Source organism: Petromyzon marinus, chromosome 85 (assembly GCF_048934315.1).
Source record: "Petromyzon marinus isolate PM22_M1 ecotype Great Lakes invasive population chromosome 85, UKy_Petmar_22M1.pri1.0, whole genome shotgun sequence".
NCBI classification, from domain to species: Eukaryota; Metazoa; Chordata; class Hyperoartia; order Petromyzontiformes; family Petromyzontidae; genus Petromyzon; species Petromyzon marinus.
The window spans coordinates 6,123,071-6,141,106 of NC_133750.1; the positions used below are offsets into that span (position 1 = coordinate 6,123,071).

Below are 18,036 nucleotides of genomic sequence, written 5' to 3' on the forward strand. Positions count from 1 at the left end.
CACGCTCACCACCACGCTCACCACCACGCTCACCACCACGCTCACCACCACTACACTCACCACCACCACCACCACGCTCACCACCACTACACTCACCACCACGCTCACCACCACCACGCTCACCACTACACTCACCACTACACTCACCACCACGCTCACCACCACCACGCTCACCACTACACTCACCACTACACTCGCCACCACGCTCACCACCACCACTACACTCACCACTACACTCACCACTACACTCACCACTACACTCACCACTCCACTCACCACCACCACGCTCACCACTACACTCACCACTACACTCACCACTACACTCACCACCACTACACTCACCACTACGCTCACCACCACCACTACGCTCACCACTACGCTCACCACCACCACCACGCTCACCACCACTACACTCACCACTACACTCACCACCACCACCACGCTCACCACCACCACGCTCACCACCACCACGCTCACCACCACCACGCTCACCACCACCACGCTCACCACCACGCTCACCACCACCACGCTCACCACCACGCTCACCACCACCATGCTCACCACCACCACGCTCACCACCACTACACTCACCACCACGCTCACCACCACGCTCACCACCACGCTCACCACCACCACGCTCACCACCACGCTCACCACCACCACGCTCACCACCACCACGCTCACCACCACTACACTCACCACTACACTCACCACTACACTCACCACCACGCTCACCACCACCACCACGCTCACCACCACTACGCTCACCACCACGCTCACCACCACCACGCTCACCACCACTACACTCACCACCACCACGCTCACCACCACCACGCTCACCACTACACTCACCACTACACTCACCACCACGCTCACCACCACCACCACGCTCACCACCACCACCACCACGCTCACCACCACCACGCTCACCACCACTACACTCACCACCACCACGCTCACCACCACTACACTCACCACTACACTCACCACCACGCTCACCACCACTACGCTCACCACCACCACGCTCACCACCACTACACTCACCACTACGCTCACCACCACTACGCTCACCACCACACTCATCACAACGCTCATCACTATGCTCACAACCACTACACTCACCACCACGCTCACCACCACTACGCTCACCACTATCTCACCACACTCACACTCCACTCACCACCACCACGCTCACCACTACACTCACCACTACACTCACCACTACACTCACCACCACTACGCTCACCACTACGCTCACCACCACCACCACGCTCACCACCACCACGCTCACCACCACTACACTCACCACTACACTCACCACCACGCTCACCACCACTACGCTCACCACTACACTCACCACCACCACCACGCTCACCACCACCACGCTCACCACCACCACGCTCACCACCACCACGCTCACCACCACCACGCTCACCACCACCACCACGCTCACCACCACTACACTCACCACCACGCTCACCACCACGCTCACCACCACGCTCACCACCACCACGCTCACCACCACTACACTCACCACCACGCTCACCACCACCACGCTCACCACCACCACGCTCACCACCACTACACTCACCACCACGCTCACCACCACGCTCACCACCACGCTCACCACCACGCTCACCACCACCACGCTCACCACCACCACGCTCACCACCACTACACTCACCACTACACTCACCACTACACTCACCACCACGCTCACCACCACCACGCTCACCACCACTACGCTCACCACCACGCTCACCACCACCACGCTCACCACCACTACACTCACCACCACCACCACGCTCACCACCACCACGCTCACCACTACACTCACCACTACACTCACCACCACGCTCACCACCACCACCACGCTCACCACCACCACCACCACGCTCACCACCACCACGCTCACCACCACTACACTCACCACCACTACGCTCACCACTACGCTCACCACCACCACGCTCACCACCACCACGCTCACCACCACCACGCTCACCACCACTACACTCACCACTACACTCACCACCACGCTCACCACCACTACGCTCACCACCACCACGCTCACCACCACTACACTCACCACTACACTCACCACCACTACGCTCACCACCACTACGCTCACCACCACTACGCTCACCACCACACTCATCACAACGCTCATCACTACGCTCACAACCACTACACTCACCACCACGCTCACCACCACTACGCTCACCACCACCACTACGCTCACCACCACCACCACGCTCACCACCACCACCACGCTCACCACCACCACCACGCTCACCACCACCAACACCATCATCATCACCACCATCACCACCACTACACTCACCACTACACTCACCACCACCACGCTCACCACCACCACGCTCACCACCACCACGCTCACCACCACCACGCTCACCACCACTACACTCACCACCACTACACTCACCACCACGCTCACCACCACACTCATCACAACACTCATCACTACGCTCACCACCACCACCACACTCACCACCACCACGCTCACCACCACCACGCTCACCACCACCACGCTCACCACCACCACGCTCACCACCACCACCACGCTCACCACCACCACGCTCACCACCACCACGCTCACCACCACTACGCTCACCACCACCACTACGCTCACCACCACTACGCTCACCACAACACTCATCACAACGCTCATCACTACGCTCACAACCACTACACTCATCACTACGCCTCACCACCACTACGCTCACCACCACCACTACGCTCACCACCACCACTACGCTCACCACCACCACTACGCTCACCACCACCACGCTCACCACCACTACGCTCACCACCACCACGCTCACCACCACTACGCTCACCACCACCACTACGCTCACCACTACGCTCACCACAGCACTCACCACCGCTCACCACTACGCTCACCACCACTACGCTCACCACCACTACGCTCACCACAACACTCATCACAACGCTCACCACTACGCTCACCACTACGCTCACCACCACCACGCTCACCACCACTACGCTCACCACCACTACGCTCACCACAGCACTCACCACCGCTCACCACTACACTCACCACCACCACGCTCACCACTACGCTCACCACCGCTCACCACAACACTCATCACCACGCTCACCACTACGCTCACCACCACCACGCTCACCACTACACTCACCACCACCACGCTCACCACTACACTCACCACTACCACGCTCACCACCACTACGCTCACCACCACTCACCACAACACTCATCACAACGCTCATCACTATGCTCACCACCACTAGGCTCACCACCACCACTACACTCACCACCACCACAACACTCATCACACCACTCATCACCACGCTCACCACCACTACGCTCACCACCACCACGCTCACCACCACTACACTCATCACAGCGCTCACCACAACACTCATCACAACACTCATCACTACGCTCACCACCACTTACCACAACACTCATCACCACGCTCACCACCACCACGTTCACCACCACTACCACGCTCACCACCACCACGTTCACCACCACCACCACGCTCACCACCACTACGCTCACCACCGCTCACCACAACACTCATTACAGCGCTCATCACCACGCTCACCACTACCACGCTCACCACTACGCTCACCACCACCACTACGCTCACCACTACACTCACCACCACGCTCACCACCACTACGCTCACCACCACGCTCACCACCACTACGCTCACCACAGCACTCACCACCACCACGCTCACCACCACTACGCTCACCACCACCACGCTCACCACCACGCCACCACTGCACTCACCACCGCTCACCACTACACTCACCACCACCACGCTCACCACTACGCTCACCACCGCTCACCACAACACTCATCACCACGCTCACCACTACGCTCACCACCACTACGCTCACCACCACCACGCTCACCACCACCATCACGCTCACCACCACTACGCTCACCACTACACTCACCACCACCACGCTCATCACAGCACTCACCACCGCTCACCAATACACTCAACACTACGCTCACCACACTCACCACCACCACCGCTCACCACCACGCTCACCACACTCACCACCACGCTCACCACACTCACCACCACCACGCTGACCACCACCCCCATCACCACCACCACCTCCCCCATCATCACCACCATAATCACCATTGTCTCACAGTGTCTCCCCGTGTCTGCCAGTGTCTCCCCGTGTCTCCCCGTGTCTCCCCGTGTCTCCCAGTGTCTCACAGTGTCTCCCAGTGTCTCACAGTGTCTCACAGTGTCTCCCCCAGTGTCTCCCCCAGTGTCTCCCCCAGTGTCTCCCCGTGTCTCCCCCAGTGTCTCCCCCAGTGTCTCCCCCAGTGTCTCCCCCAGTGTCTCCCCGTGTCTCACAGTGTCTCCCCCAGTGTCTCCCCCAGTGTCTCCCCCAGTGTCTCCCCCAGTGTCTCCCCCAGTGTCTCCCCCAGTGTCTCCCCGTGTCTCCCAATGTTTCACAGGGTCTCCCAATGTCTCCAGGTATCTCCCGGTGTCTCACAGTGTCTCCCAGTGTCTCCCAGTGTCTCTCACAGTGTCTCCCAGTGTCTCCCAGTGTCTCCCCCAGTGTCTCCCAGTGTCTCCCAGTGTCCTCCCCAGTGTCTCCCCGTGTCTCACAGTGTCTCCCAGTGTCTCACAGTGTCTCCCAGTGTCTCCCAGTGTCTCCCCCAGTGTCTCCCAGTGTCTCCCCCAGCGTCTCCCAGTGTCTCACAGTGTCTCCCAGTATCTCCCCGTGTCTCCCCGTGTCTCCCAGTGTCTCCCAGTGTCTCCCCCAGTGTCTCCCCGTGTCTCCCCGTGTCTCACAGTGTCTCCCCGTGTCTCCCCGTGTCTCACAGTGTCTCCCCCAGTGTCTCCCAGTGTCTCCCCCAGTGTCTCCTCGTGTCTCCCAGTGTCTCCCAGTGTCTCCCAATGTCTCCCCCAGTGTCTCCCCCAGTGTCTCCCAGTTTCTCCCAGTCTCTCACAGTGTCTCCCCCAGTGTCTCCCAGTGTCTCCCCCAGTGTCTCCCCCAGTGTCTCCCAGTGTCTCACAGTGTCTCCAAGTGTCTCCCAGTGTCTCCCAGTGTCTCCCCCAGTGTCTCCCAGTGTCTCCCAGTGTCTCCCAGTGTCTCCCCCAGTGTCTCCCCCAGTGTCTCACACTGTCTCCCCGTGTCTCCCCCAGTGTCTCCCAGTGTCTCCCAGTGTCTCCCAGTGTCTCCCAGTGTCTCCCAGTGTCTCCCCCAGTGTCTCCCCCAGTGTCTCCCCCAGTGTCTCCCAGTGTCTCCCAGTGTCTCCCCCAGTGTCTCCCAGTGTCTCCCAGTGTCTCCCCCAGTGTCTCACAGTGTCTCCCAGTGTCTCACAGTGTATCCCAGTGTCTCCCAGTGTCTCCCAGTGTCTCCCCCAGTGTCTCCCAGTGTCTCCCCGTGTCTCTGTCCCAGTGTCTCTCCCAGTGTCTCCCAGTGTCTCCCAGTGTCTCCCAGTGTTTCCCCCAGTGTCTCCCAGTGTCTCCCAGTGTCTCCCCCAGTGTCTCCCAGTGTCTCACAGTGTATCCCAGTGTCTCCCAGTGTCTCCCAGTGTCTCCCCCAGTGTCTCCCAGTGTCTCCCCGTGTCTCTGTCCCAGTGTCTCTCCCAGTGTCTCCCAGTGTCTCCCAGTGTCTCCCAGTGTTTCCCCCAGTGTCTCCCAGTGTCTCACAGTCTCTCCCAGTGTCTCCCCCAGTGTCTCCCAGTGTCTCCCAGTGTCTCCCCCAGTGTCTCCCCCAGTGTTTCCCGGTAGACGCCACAGCGTGTTGCCCTGTCCCTTGCCGTCTTTGTCTCTCTCTCTCCCACCACACCACCAACCACACCACCCACCCACCACACCGACACTACACCACACCCACACACCACCCTACACTATACCACCACACACTACACCACACCACACCCTACACCACACCACCACACTACACCATCCACCACACCCACACACCCTACACCACACCACACACTACACACTACACCACCACACCCTACACCACACCACCACACCCTACACCACCCACCACACAACCCACCACACCTACACTACACCACACCCACCACCACAACACACCACCACACCCACACACCACACCACACTACACCCTACACTACACCACACCACCACCACACTACACCACCACACCACACCACCACACCTACACTACACCACACCACCACCACACTACACCACCACACCACACCACCACACCCTACACCACACTACACCACCACACCACACCCTACACCACCCACCCACCACACCACCACCACCACACCCTACACCACACCCTACACCACACACTACACCACTACACCCTACACCACCACACCCTACACCACACCCTACACCACACCCTACACCACACCCTACACCACACCCTACACCACACCACACCACACTACACACACCACCACCCACCACCCACCCACCACACCACACCACCACCACCCCCCAGTTTGCCCGCCAGTTCTACATGGCCCAGTGGTTTCGAGACGCGACCGTTGAGGTGGAGAAGGCTCTGAAGGGAGCTCGCGAGGACGGTGGAGGAGGAGGTGGAGGAGGAGGAGGTGGTGGAGGAGGAGGTGGAGGAGGTGGAGGAGGTGGTGGAGGAGGTGGAGGAGGAGGAGGAGGAGGCGAGGAGCTTCGGCACCATGCCGAGGAGCTCCGCAGCACGAGGGACGTGCTGGAGCAAGGCGAGCGGAGGAAGGCGTTCCTACGCTCTGCCATGGCGCCCAGCGCCTCCACTCGCCACTACTCGTCTCTCAGGTGGCCTGGGGGGGAGAGGTGGTGGTGGTGGTGGTGGTGATGCAGTGGGGGGGAGAGTGGGAGGGAGAGTGGGGGGGGAGAGTGGGGAGGGAGTGGGGAGGGAGTGGGGGGGAGAGTGGGGGGGAGAGTGGGGGGTAGAGTGGGGGGGGGAGAGTGGGGGGGGGGGGAGGTAGAGTGGGGGGGAGAGTGGGGGGGGAGAGTGGGGGGTGGGAGGTAGAGTGGGAGGTAGAGTGGGAGGTAGAGTGGGAGGTAGAGTGGGGGGGAGAGTGGGGGGGAGAGTGGGGGGGTAGAGTTGGGGGGTAGAGTGGGGGGCGGGGGAGGTGCAGTGGAGGGTAGAGTGGGGGGTAGAGTGGGGGGGGGGGAGGTAGAGTGGGGGGGAGAGTGGGGGGTAGAGTGGGGGGGGAGAGTGGGGGGCGGGGGGAGGTGCAGTGGAGGGTAGAGTGGGGGGTAGAGTGGAGGGTAGAGTGGGGGGTAGCGTGGGGGGTGGAGTGGGGGGTGGAGTGGGGGGTGGAGTGGGGGGTGGAGTGGGGGGTGGAGTGGGGGGTGGAGTGGGGGGTGGAGTGGTGGGGGTAGACGCAGAGATGTTGTGGTTGTGGTTGTTGTGGTGGTTGTTTTGGTTGTTGTGGTGTGGTTGTGTTGTTGTTGTAGGAGTGGGCGAGTGGTGGTGGGCTGTGTGGTTGTGGTTGTTGTGGTTGTTGTGTGGTTGTGGTTGTTTTGGTTGTTGTGGTGGTTGTGTGGTTGTGGTGGTTGTGGTTGTTGTGGTTGTTGTGTTGTTGTAGGAGTGGGCGAGTGGTGGTGGACTGTGTGGTTGTTGTGGTTGTTGTGTTGTGGTTGTTGTGGTTGTTGATGTTGTGGTTGTTGTGGTTGTTGATGTTGTTGTTGTGGTTGTTGTTGTGGTTGTTGTGTTGTTGTAGGAGTGGGCGAGTGGTGGTGAACTGTGTGGTTGTTGTGGTTGTTGTGGTTGTTGATGTTGTGTTGTTGTGGTTGTTGATGTTGTTGTGTTGTGGTTGTTTTAGTTGTTGTGGTTGTTGATGTTGTTGTGGTTGTTGTTGTGGTTGTTGTTGTGGTTGTTGTTGTGGTTGTTGTGTTGTTGTAGGAGTGGGCGAGTGGTGGTGAACTGTGTGGTTGTTGTGGTTGTTGATGTTGTGTTGTTGTGGTTGTTGTGGTTGTTGATGTTGTTGTGTTGTAGTTGTTGTGGTTGTTGATGTTGTGGTTGTTGTTGTGGTTGTTGATGTTGTTGTGGTTGTTGTTGTGTTGTTGTGGTTATTGTTGTGGTTGTTGTGGTTGTTGATGTTGTGTTGTTGTGGTTGTTGATGTTGTTGTGGTTATTGTTGTGGTTGTTGATGTTGTTGTGTTGTAGTTGTTGTGGTTGTTGATGTTGTGGTTGTTGTGGTTGTTGATGTTGTGTTGTTGTGGTTGTTGTTGTGTTGTTGTTGTGGTTATTGTTGTGGTTGTTGTGGTTGTTGATGTTGTGTTGTTGTGGTTGTTGTGGTTGTTGATGTTGTTGTGGTTGTTGTTGTAGGAGTGGGCGAGTGGTGGTGGACTGTGTGGTTGTTGTTGTGGTTGTTGATGTTGTGGTTGTTGTTGTGGTTGTTGTGGTTGTTGATGTTGTGGTTGTTGTTGTTGTAGGAGTGGGCGAGTGGTGGTGGGCTGTGTGGTTGTGGTGGTTGTTGTCGTTGTTGTGGTTGTTGTTGTGGTTGTTGTCGTTGTTGTTGTTGTGGTTGTTGATGTTGTTGTGGTTGTTGATGTTGTTGTGGTTGTTGTGGTTGTTGATGTTGTTGATGTTGTTGTTGTCGTTGTTGTGGTTGTTGTTGTGGTTGTTGTCGTTGTTGTTGTTGTGGTTGTTGATGTTGTTGTGGTTGTTGATGTTGTTGTGGTTGTTGTGGTTGTTGATGATGTTGTTGTTGTTGTTGATGTTGTTGTGGTTGTGGTTGTTGTTGTTGTAGGAGTGGGCGAGTGGTGGTGGACTATGCGGAGGCGAGTCTCATCGTGAGGTACTTAGCCTCCATGAGACCCTTCGCCCAGAGCTTCGATGTCTACCTCACCCAGGTACCCTCACCACCACGCTCACCACCACTATACTCACCACCACGCTCACCACCACGCTCACCACCACGCCCACATATACACTCACCACTACGCTCACCACCACGCTCACCACCACGCTCACCGCCACGCTCACCACCACGCCCACAAATACACTCGCCACCACGCTCACCACCACACTCACCACCACTACACCTACCACCACTACACTCACCACCACTACACTCACCACCACCACACTCACCACTACTACACTCACCACTACACTCACCACCACTACACTCACCACTACACTCACCACCACCACACTCACCACCACTACACTCACCACCACTACACTCACCACCACTACACTCACCACCACTACACTCACCACTCCACCCACCACCACTACACTCACCACCACTATATTCACCATTACACTCACCACCACTACACCTATCACTACACCCACCACCACTCCACTCACCACCACTACACTCACCACCACTACACTCACCACTACACTCACCACCACTACACTCACCACCACTACACTCACCACCACTACACCTATCACTAGACTCACCACCACTACACTCACCACCACCACACTCACCACTGCTACACTCACCACCACCACCACACTCACCACCACCACTCCACTCACCACCACTACACTCACCACCACCACACTCACCACTGCTACACTCACCACCACTACACCCACCACCACTACACTCACCACCACTATATTCACCATTACACTCACCACCACTACACCTATCACTACACTCACCACTACTACACTCACCACCACCACTACACTCACCACCACCACTACACTCACCACCACCACTACACCTATCACTACACCCACCACCACTACACTCACCACTACACTCACCACCACTCCACTCACCACCACTACACCCACCACCACTATATTCACCACTACACTCACCACCACTACACTCACCACCACTACACCCACCACCACTATATTCACCACTACACTCACCACCACTACACCTATCACTACACCCACCACCACTACACTCACCACCGCTCACCACCGCTCACCACCGCTCGCTGTCCCCTCACAGATCCTTCGCGTGCTGGGGGAGAGTGCTATAGCAGTGAGGACGAAGGCCATGAAGTGTCTCAGTGAGGTGGTGGCAGTGGATCCCAGCATCCTCGCCAGGGTGAGTTACTCACCACTCACCCTCACCACCAATCACTCACCACTCACCCTCACCGTTTACACTCAACACTCACCACTCACCACCCATCACTCACACTCATTCACCACTCACCACCAATCACTCACCACCAATCACCACTCGCCACCAATCACTCACCACTCACCCTCACCGTTTACACTCAACACTCACCACTCACCCTCACCGTTTACACTCAACACTCACCACTCACCACCAATCACTCACCACCCATCACTCACACTCACTCACCACTCACCACCAATCACTCACCACCCATCACTCACACTCACTCACCACTCACCACCAATCACTCACCACCCATCACTCACTCTCACTCACTCACCACTCACCACCAATCACTCACCACCAATCACTCACTCACCACTCACCACCAATCACTCACCACCAATCACTCACCACCCACCACTCACCACTCACCCTCACCGTTTACACTCACCACTCACCACCAATCACTCACCACCAATCACTCACCACCCACCACTCACCACTCACCCTCACCACCAATCACCACTCACCACCAATCACTCACCACTCACCCTCACCGTTTACACTCAACACTCACCACTCACCCTCACCGTTTACACTCAACACTCAACACTCACCACTCACCACCAATCACTCACCACCCATCAGTCACACTCACTCACCACTCACCACCAATCACCACTCAACACCAATCACTCACCACCCACCACTCACCCTCACCGTTTACACTCAACACTCACCACCAATCACCACTCACCACCCATCACTCACACTCACTCACCACCAATCACTCACCACCAATCACTCACCACCCACCACTCACCACTCACCCTCACCGTTTACACTCACCACTCACCACCAATCACTCACCACCAATCACTCACCACTCACCCTCACCGTTTACACTCAACACTCACCACCAATCACCACTCACCACCCAATCACTCACCACCAATCACTCACACTCACTCACCACCCACCACCAATCACTCACCACCAATCACTCACCACCCACCACTCACCCTCACCATTTACACTCAACACTCACCACTCTCCACCAATCACCACTCACCACCCAATCACTCACCACCAATCACTCACCCTCACCATTTACACTCAACACTCACTCACCACTCACACTCACCACTCACCACCCATCACTCACGACCCACCACTCACCCTCACCACTCACCACCACCACCACTCACACACAACACTCACCACCCACCACTCACTCACCACTCACCCTCAACACTCACTCACCACTCACAACTCACCACTCACCCTCACCACTCATCACTCACTCACCACTCACACTCACCACCCATCACTCACCACCCATCACTCACCACCCACCACTCACCACCCACCACTCACTCACCACTCACCACCCACCACTCACCCTCACCACTCACTCACCACTCACCACGCATCACTCACCACCCACCACTCACCCTCACCACTCACACTCACCACTCACTTGCCACTCACCACCCACCCCTCACCACTCAACACTCACCCACCACTCACTCTCACCACTCACACTCACCACTCACCACCCACCACTCACTCTCACTCACTCACCACTCACCACCCACCACTCACTCTCACCACTCACTCTCACCACTCACACTCACCACTCACCACTCACTCTCACCACTCACCACTCACCCTCACCGCTCACTCCCTCTGTTTTATTGTGTTTCTCACCGCGTCCCACCCCCGTGTCTCCGTCCACCCTCCGTGTGTCCGTGTGTGTCTCTGTCCGTATGTTCGTGTGTCCGTGTGTGTCTCTGTGTGTGTCTCTGTGTGTGTCCGTGTGTGTGTCTGTTCGTGTGTGTCCGTGTGTGTCTCTGTGTGTGAATCTGTGTGTGTGTCCGTGTGTGTCTCTGTCCGTGTGTGAATCTGTGTGTCTCTGTCCGTGTGTCTCTGTCCGTGTGTCTCTGTCCGTGTGTCTCTCTGTGTGTGTCTGTGTGTATGTCTGTTCGTGTGTGTCTCTGTCCGTGTGTCCATGTGTCTCTGTGTGTAAATCTGTGTGTGTGTCCGTGTGTGTCTCTGTCCGTGTGTCTCTGTGTGTGTGTCCGTGTGTATGTCTGTTCGTGTGTGTCTCTGTCCGTGTGTCTCTGTGTGTGATTCTGTGTGTGTGTGTCCGTGTGTGTCTCTGTCCGTGTGTCTCTGTGTGTGTGTCCGTGTGTATGTCTGTTCGTGTGTCTCTGTGTGATTCTGTGTGTGTGTCCGTGTGCGTGTCTGTCCGTGTGTCCGTGTGTGTCTTTGTGTGTGTCCGCGTCTTTGTGTCCGTGTGTGTGTCCGTGTCTTTGTATCACACTCACCACCACTACACTCACCACCACCACACTCACCACCACTACTCACCACCACCACACTCACCGCCAACACTCACCGCCACTACACTCACCACCACCACACTCACCACCACCACACTCACCACCACTACACTCACCACCACTACACTCACCACCACTACACCCACCACCACCACACTCACCACCACTACACTCACCAACACTCCACTCACCACCACCACACTCACCACCACTACACTCCGTGTGTGTGTCCGTGTCTTTGTGTCTGTGTGTGTGTCTGTGTTTGTGTCTGTGTGTGTATCTGTTTCTTTGTGTCTGTGTGTGTGTCTGTGTGTCTGACTGTGTCTGTGTGTGTCTGTGTGTGTGTCTGTGTGTGTCTGTGTGTGTGTCTGTGTGTCTGTGTGTGTCTCTGTGTCTGTGTGTCTGTGTGTGTCTCTGTGTCTGTGTGTCTGTGTGTGTGTGTGTGTCTGTGTGTCTGTGTGTGTGACTGTGTCTGTGTGTGTCTGTGTGTGTGTCTGTGTGTCTGTGTGTGTGTGTGTGTCTTTGTGTGTGTGTCTGTGTGTGTCTCTGTGTGTCTGTGTGTGTCTCTGTGTGTCTGTGTGTCTGTGTGTGTGACTGTGTCTGTGTGTCTTTGTGTGTGTGTCTTTGTGTGTGTGACTGTGTCTGTGTGTGTCTGTTTGTGTGACTGTGTCTGTGTGTATCTGTGTGTGTGACTGTGTCTGTGTGTGTCTGTGTGTGTGACTGTGTCTGTGTGTGTCTGTGTCTTTGTGTGTGTGTCTGTGTGTGTGACTGTGTGTGTGTGTGTCTGTGTGTCTGTGTGTGTCTGTGTGTGTGTCTGTCTGTGTGTGTCTGTGTGTGTCTGTGTGTGTGGTGTCCGTGTCCCCAGGCGGACATGCAGCGCGGTGTCCACGGCCGTTTGCTGGACAACTCCACGAGTGTGCGGGAGGCGGCCGTGGAGCTGGTGGGGAGGTTCGTGCTGAGCAAGCCGGAGCTGACGGCTCAGTACTACGACATGCTGGTGGAACGCATTCTAGTGAGTACACTACACTATACACTACACTACTGTACACTGTACACTACACTACTACACTACACTGTACACTATACACTACTACACTACACTACTATACACTACACTATACACTACTATACACTACTACACTACACTACTATACACTATATACTACACTATACACTACACTACTATACACTACACTACTATACACTACACTACTATACACTACTACACTACTATACACTATACTATACACACTACTACACTATACACTACACTACTATACACTACACTATACACTACTACACTATACACTACTACACTATACACTACACTATACACTACTACACTATACACTACACCACTATACACTACTACACTATACACTACTACACTATACACTACTACACTATACACTACTACACTATACACTACACTATACACTACTACACTATACACAACTACACTATACACTACTACACTATACACTACTACACTATACACTACTACACTATACACTACTACACTATACACTACTACACTATACACTACTACACTATACACTACTACACTATACACTACTACACTATACACTACTACACTATACACTACACTACAGTGGTTACAGGACACTGCTGATAGCGTGCATAACTGGTTATTGTTGTACTGTTGGTGGTAGTGGTTGTTGTGGTGTTTGCCACAGGACATGTGTGTAACTGGTTGTCGTTGTGGTGGTTGTTGTGGTGGTGGTTGTGGTGGTTGTGCTGATGGTGGTTGTTGTGGTGGTGGTTGGTGTGTTGTTGTGGTGGTTGTACCGATGGTGGTTGTGGTGGTGGTTGTTGTGTTATTGTGGTGGTTGTGGTGGTGGTTGTGGTGGTTGTTGTGTTGTTGTGATGGTTGTACTGATGGTGGTGGTTGTGGTGGTGGTTGTGTTGTTGTGGTGGTTGTACTGATGGTGGTGGTTGTGGTGGTGGTTGTGTTGTTGTGGTGGTTGTACTGATGGTGGTGGTTGTGGTTGTGTTGTTGTGGTGGTTGTACTGATGGTGGTTGTTGTTGTGGTGGTTGTCTTGTGTTGTTGTGGTGGTGGTGGTTGTGTTGTTGTGGTGGTTGTACTGATGGTGGTGGTTGTGTTGTTGTGGTGGTTGTACTGATGGTGGTTGTTGTGGTGGTTGTTGTGGTGGTTGTGGTGGTTGTACTGATGGTGGTGGTTGTGGTGGTGGTTGTTGTGTTGTTGTAGTGGTTGTACTGATGGTGGTGGTTGTGGTGGTGGTTGTTGTGTTGTTGTGGTGGTTGTACTGATGGTGGTGGTTGTGGTGGTGGTTGTTGTGTTGTTGTGGTGGTTGTACTGATGGTGGTGGTTGTTGTGGTTGTTTTGTTGTTGTGGTGGTTGTACTGATGGTGGTTGTTGTTGTGGTGGTTGTCTTGTGTTGTTGTGGTGGTGGTTGTGTTGTTGTGTTGTTGTGGTGGTTGTACTGATGGTGGTGGTTGTGTTGTTGTGGTGGTTGTACTGATGGTGGTTGTTGTGGTGGTTGTTGTGGTGGTTGTGGTGGTTGTACTGATGGGGGTTGTTGTGGTGGTGGTGGTGGTTGTGTTGTTGTGGTTGTACTGATGGTGGTTGTTGTTGTGGTGGTTGTCTTGTTGTGGTGGTTGTACTGATGGTGGTGGTTGTGGTGGTGGTTGTGTTGTTGTGGTGGTTGTAGTGGTTGTACTGATGGTGGTGGTTGTGGTGGTGGTTGTTGTGTTGTTGTGGTGGTTGTACTGATGGTGGTGGTTGTTGTGGTTGTTGTGTTGTTGTGGTGGTTGTACTGATGGTGGTGGTTGTGGTGGTGGTTGTTGTGTTGTTGTGGTGGTTGTACTGATGGTGGTGGTTGTTGTGGTTGTTGTGTTGTTGTGGTGGTTGTACTGATGGTGGTGGTTGTTGTGGTTGTTGTGTTGTTGTGGTGGTTGTACTGATGGTGGTGGTTGTTGTGTTGTTGTGGTGGTTGTACTGATGGTGGTGGTTGTTGTGGTGGTTGTGTTGTTGTGGTGGTTGTACTGATGGTGGTGGTTGTTGTGGTTGTTGTGGTGGTTGTGGTGGTTGTACTGATGGTGGTTGTTGTGGTGGTTGTTGTGGTGGTTGTGGTGGTTGTACTGATGGGGGTTGTTGTGGTGGTTGTGTTGTTCTGGTGGTTGTGGTGGTTGTACTAATGGTGGTTGTTGTGGTGGTGGTTGTGTTGTTGTGGTGGTTGTACTGATGGTGGTGGTTGTTGTGTTGTTGTAGTGGTTGTACTGATGGTGGTGGTTGTGGTGGTGGTTGTTGTGTTGTTGTGGTGGTTGTACTGATGGTGGTGGTTGTGTTGTGGTGGTTGTACTGATGGTGGTGGTTGTTGTGGTGGTGGTTGTGTTGTGGTGGTTGTACTGATGGTGGTGGTTGTTGTGGTTGTTGTGGTGGTTGTACTGATGGTGGTGGTTGTGGTTGTTGTGTTGTTGTGGTGGTTGTACTGATGGTGGTGGTTGTTGTAGTTGTTGTGGTGGTTGTACTGATGGTGGTGGTTGTTGTGGTTGTTGTGTTGTTGTGGTGGTTGTACTGATGGTGGTGGTTGTGTTGTGGTGGTTGTACTGATGGTGGTGGTTGTTGTGGTGGTGGTTGTGTTGTGGTGGTTGTACTGATGGTGGTGGTTGTTGTGGTTGTTGTGGTGGTTGTACTGATGGTGGTGGTTGTGGTTGTTGTGTTGTTGTGGTGGTTGTACTGATGGTGGTGGTTGTTGTGGTTGTTGTGGTGGTTGTACTGATGGTGGTGGTTGTTGTGGTTGTTGTGTTGTTGTGGTGGTTGTACTGATGGTGGTTGTTGTGTTGTTGTGGTGGTTGTACTGATGGTGGTGGTTGTTGTGGTGGTTGTGTTGTTGTGGTGGTTGTACTGATGGTGGTTGTTGTGGTGGTTGTGGTGGTTGTACTGATGGTGGTTGTTGTGGTGGTGGTGGTTGTGTTGTTGTGGTGGTTGTACTGATGGTGGTGGTTGTTGTGGTTGTTGTGGTGGTTGTACTGATGGTGGTGGTTGTTGTGGTGGTTGTGTTGTTGTGGTGGTTGTACTGATGGTGGTGGTTGTTGTGGTTGTTGTGGTGGTTGTACTGATGGTGGTGGTTGTTGTGGTTGTTGTGTTGTTGTGGTGGTTGTACTGATGTTGGTTGTTGTGGTGGTGGTTGTGTTGTTGTGGTTGTACTGATGGTGGTGGTTGTTGTGGTGGTGGTTGTGTTGTTGTGGTGGTTGTACTGATGGTGGTGGTTGTTGTGGTTGTTGTGGTGGTTGTACTGATGGTGGTGGTTGTTGTGGTTGTTGTGTTGTTGTGGTGGTTGTACTGATGGTGGTGGTTGTTGTTGTTGTGGTGGTTGTGTTGTTGTGGTGGTTGTACTGATGGTGGTGGTTGTTGTGGTGGTGGTTGTGTTGTTGTGGTGGTTGTACTGATGGTGGTTGTTGTTGTGGTGGTTGTGTTGTTGTGGTGGTTGTACTGATGGTGGTGGTTGTTGTGGTGGTTGTGTTGTTGTGGTGGTTGTACTGATGGTGGTGGTTGTTGTGTTGTTGTGGTGGTTGTACTGATGGTGGTGGTTGTTGTGGTTGTTGTGGTGGTTGTACTGATGGTGGTGGTTGTTGTTGTGGTTGTTGTGTTGTTGTGGTGGTTGTACTGATGGTGGTGGTTGTTGTGGTGGTGGTTGTGTTGTTGTGGTGGTTGTACTGATGGTGGTGGTTGTTGTGGTTGTTGTGTTGTTGTGGTGGTTGTACTGATGGTGGTGGTTGTTGTGGTTGTTGTGGTGGTTGTACTGATGGTGGTGGTTGTTGTGGTGGTGGTTGTGTTGTTGTGGTGGTTGTACTGATGGTGGTGGTTGTTGTGGTGGTTGTGGTGGTTGTACTGATGGTGGTGGTTGTTGTGGTTGTTGTGTTGTTGTGGTGGTTGTACTGATGGTGGTGGTTGTTGTGGTGGTGGTTGTGTTGTTGTGGTGGTTGTACTGATGGTGGTGGTTGTTGTTGTGGTCGTTGTACTGATGGTGGTGGTTGTTGTGGTGGTTGTGTTGTTGTGGTGGTTGTACTGATGGTGGTGGTTGTTGTGTTGTTGTGGTGGTTGTACTGATGGTGGTGGTTGTTGTGGTTGTTGTGTTGTTGTGGTGGTTGTACTGATGGTGGTGGTTGTGTTGTTGTGGTGGTTGTACTGATGGTGGTGGTTGTTGTGGTTGTTGTGTTGTTGTGGTTGTACTGATGGTGGTGGTTGTTGTGGTTGTTGTGGTGGTTGTACTGATGGTGGTGGTTGTTGTGGTGGTTGTGTTGTTGTGGTGGTTGTACTGATGGTGGTGGTTGTTGTGGTGGTTGTGGTGGTTGTACTGATGGTGGTGGTTGTTGTGGTGGTGGTTGTGTTGGTGTGGTGGTTGTACTGATGGTGGTGGTTGTTGTGGTTGTTGTGGTGGTTGTACTGATGGTGGTGGTTGTTGTTGTGGTTGTTGTGTTGTTGTGGTGGTTGTACTGATGGTGGTGGTTGTTGTGGTGGTGGTTGTGTTGTTGTAGTGGTTGTACTGATGATGGTGGTTGTTGTTGTGGTTGTTGTGTTGTTGTGGTGGTTGTACTGATGGTGGTTGTGGTGGTGGTGGTTGTTGTGGTGGTTGTACTGATGGTGGTGTTTGTTG

General features: G+C 54.3%; 1 protein-coding gene across 1 annotated transcript in view; it reads left to right on the forward strand.

Annotated features, from left to right (window-relative positions):
* NIPBL (NIPBL cohesin loading factor) overlaps positions 1–18,036 on the forward strand; it is a 199,954-nt gene that overhangs the window by 121,527 nt on the left and 60,391 nt on the right. The window contains exons 30-33 of the mRNA XM_076057949.1: positions 6,484–6,794; positions 8,741–8,843; positions 9,926–10,024; positions 13,259–13,405. Of these exons, the coding sequence (XP_075914064.1) occupies positions 6,484–6,794; positions 8,741–8,843; positions 9,926–10,024; positions 13,259–13,405 (660 nt within the window). The remainder of the gene's footprint in view (positions 1–6,483; positions 6,795–8,740; positions 8,844–9,925; positions 10,025–13,258; positions 13,406–18,036) is intronic.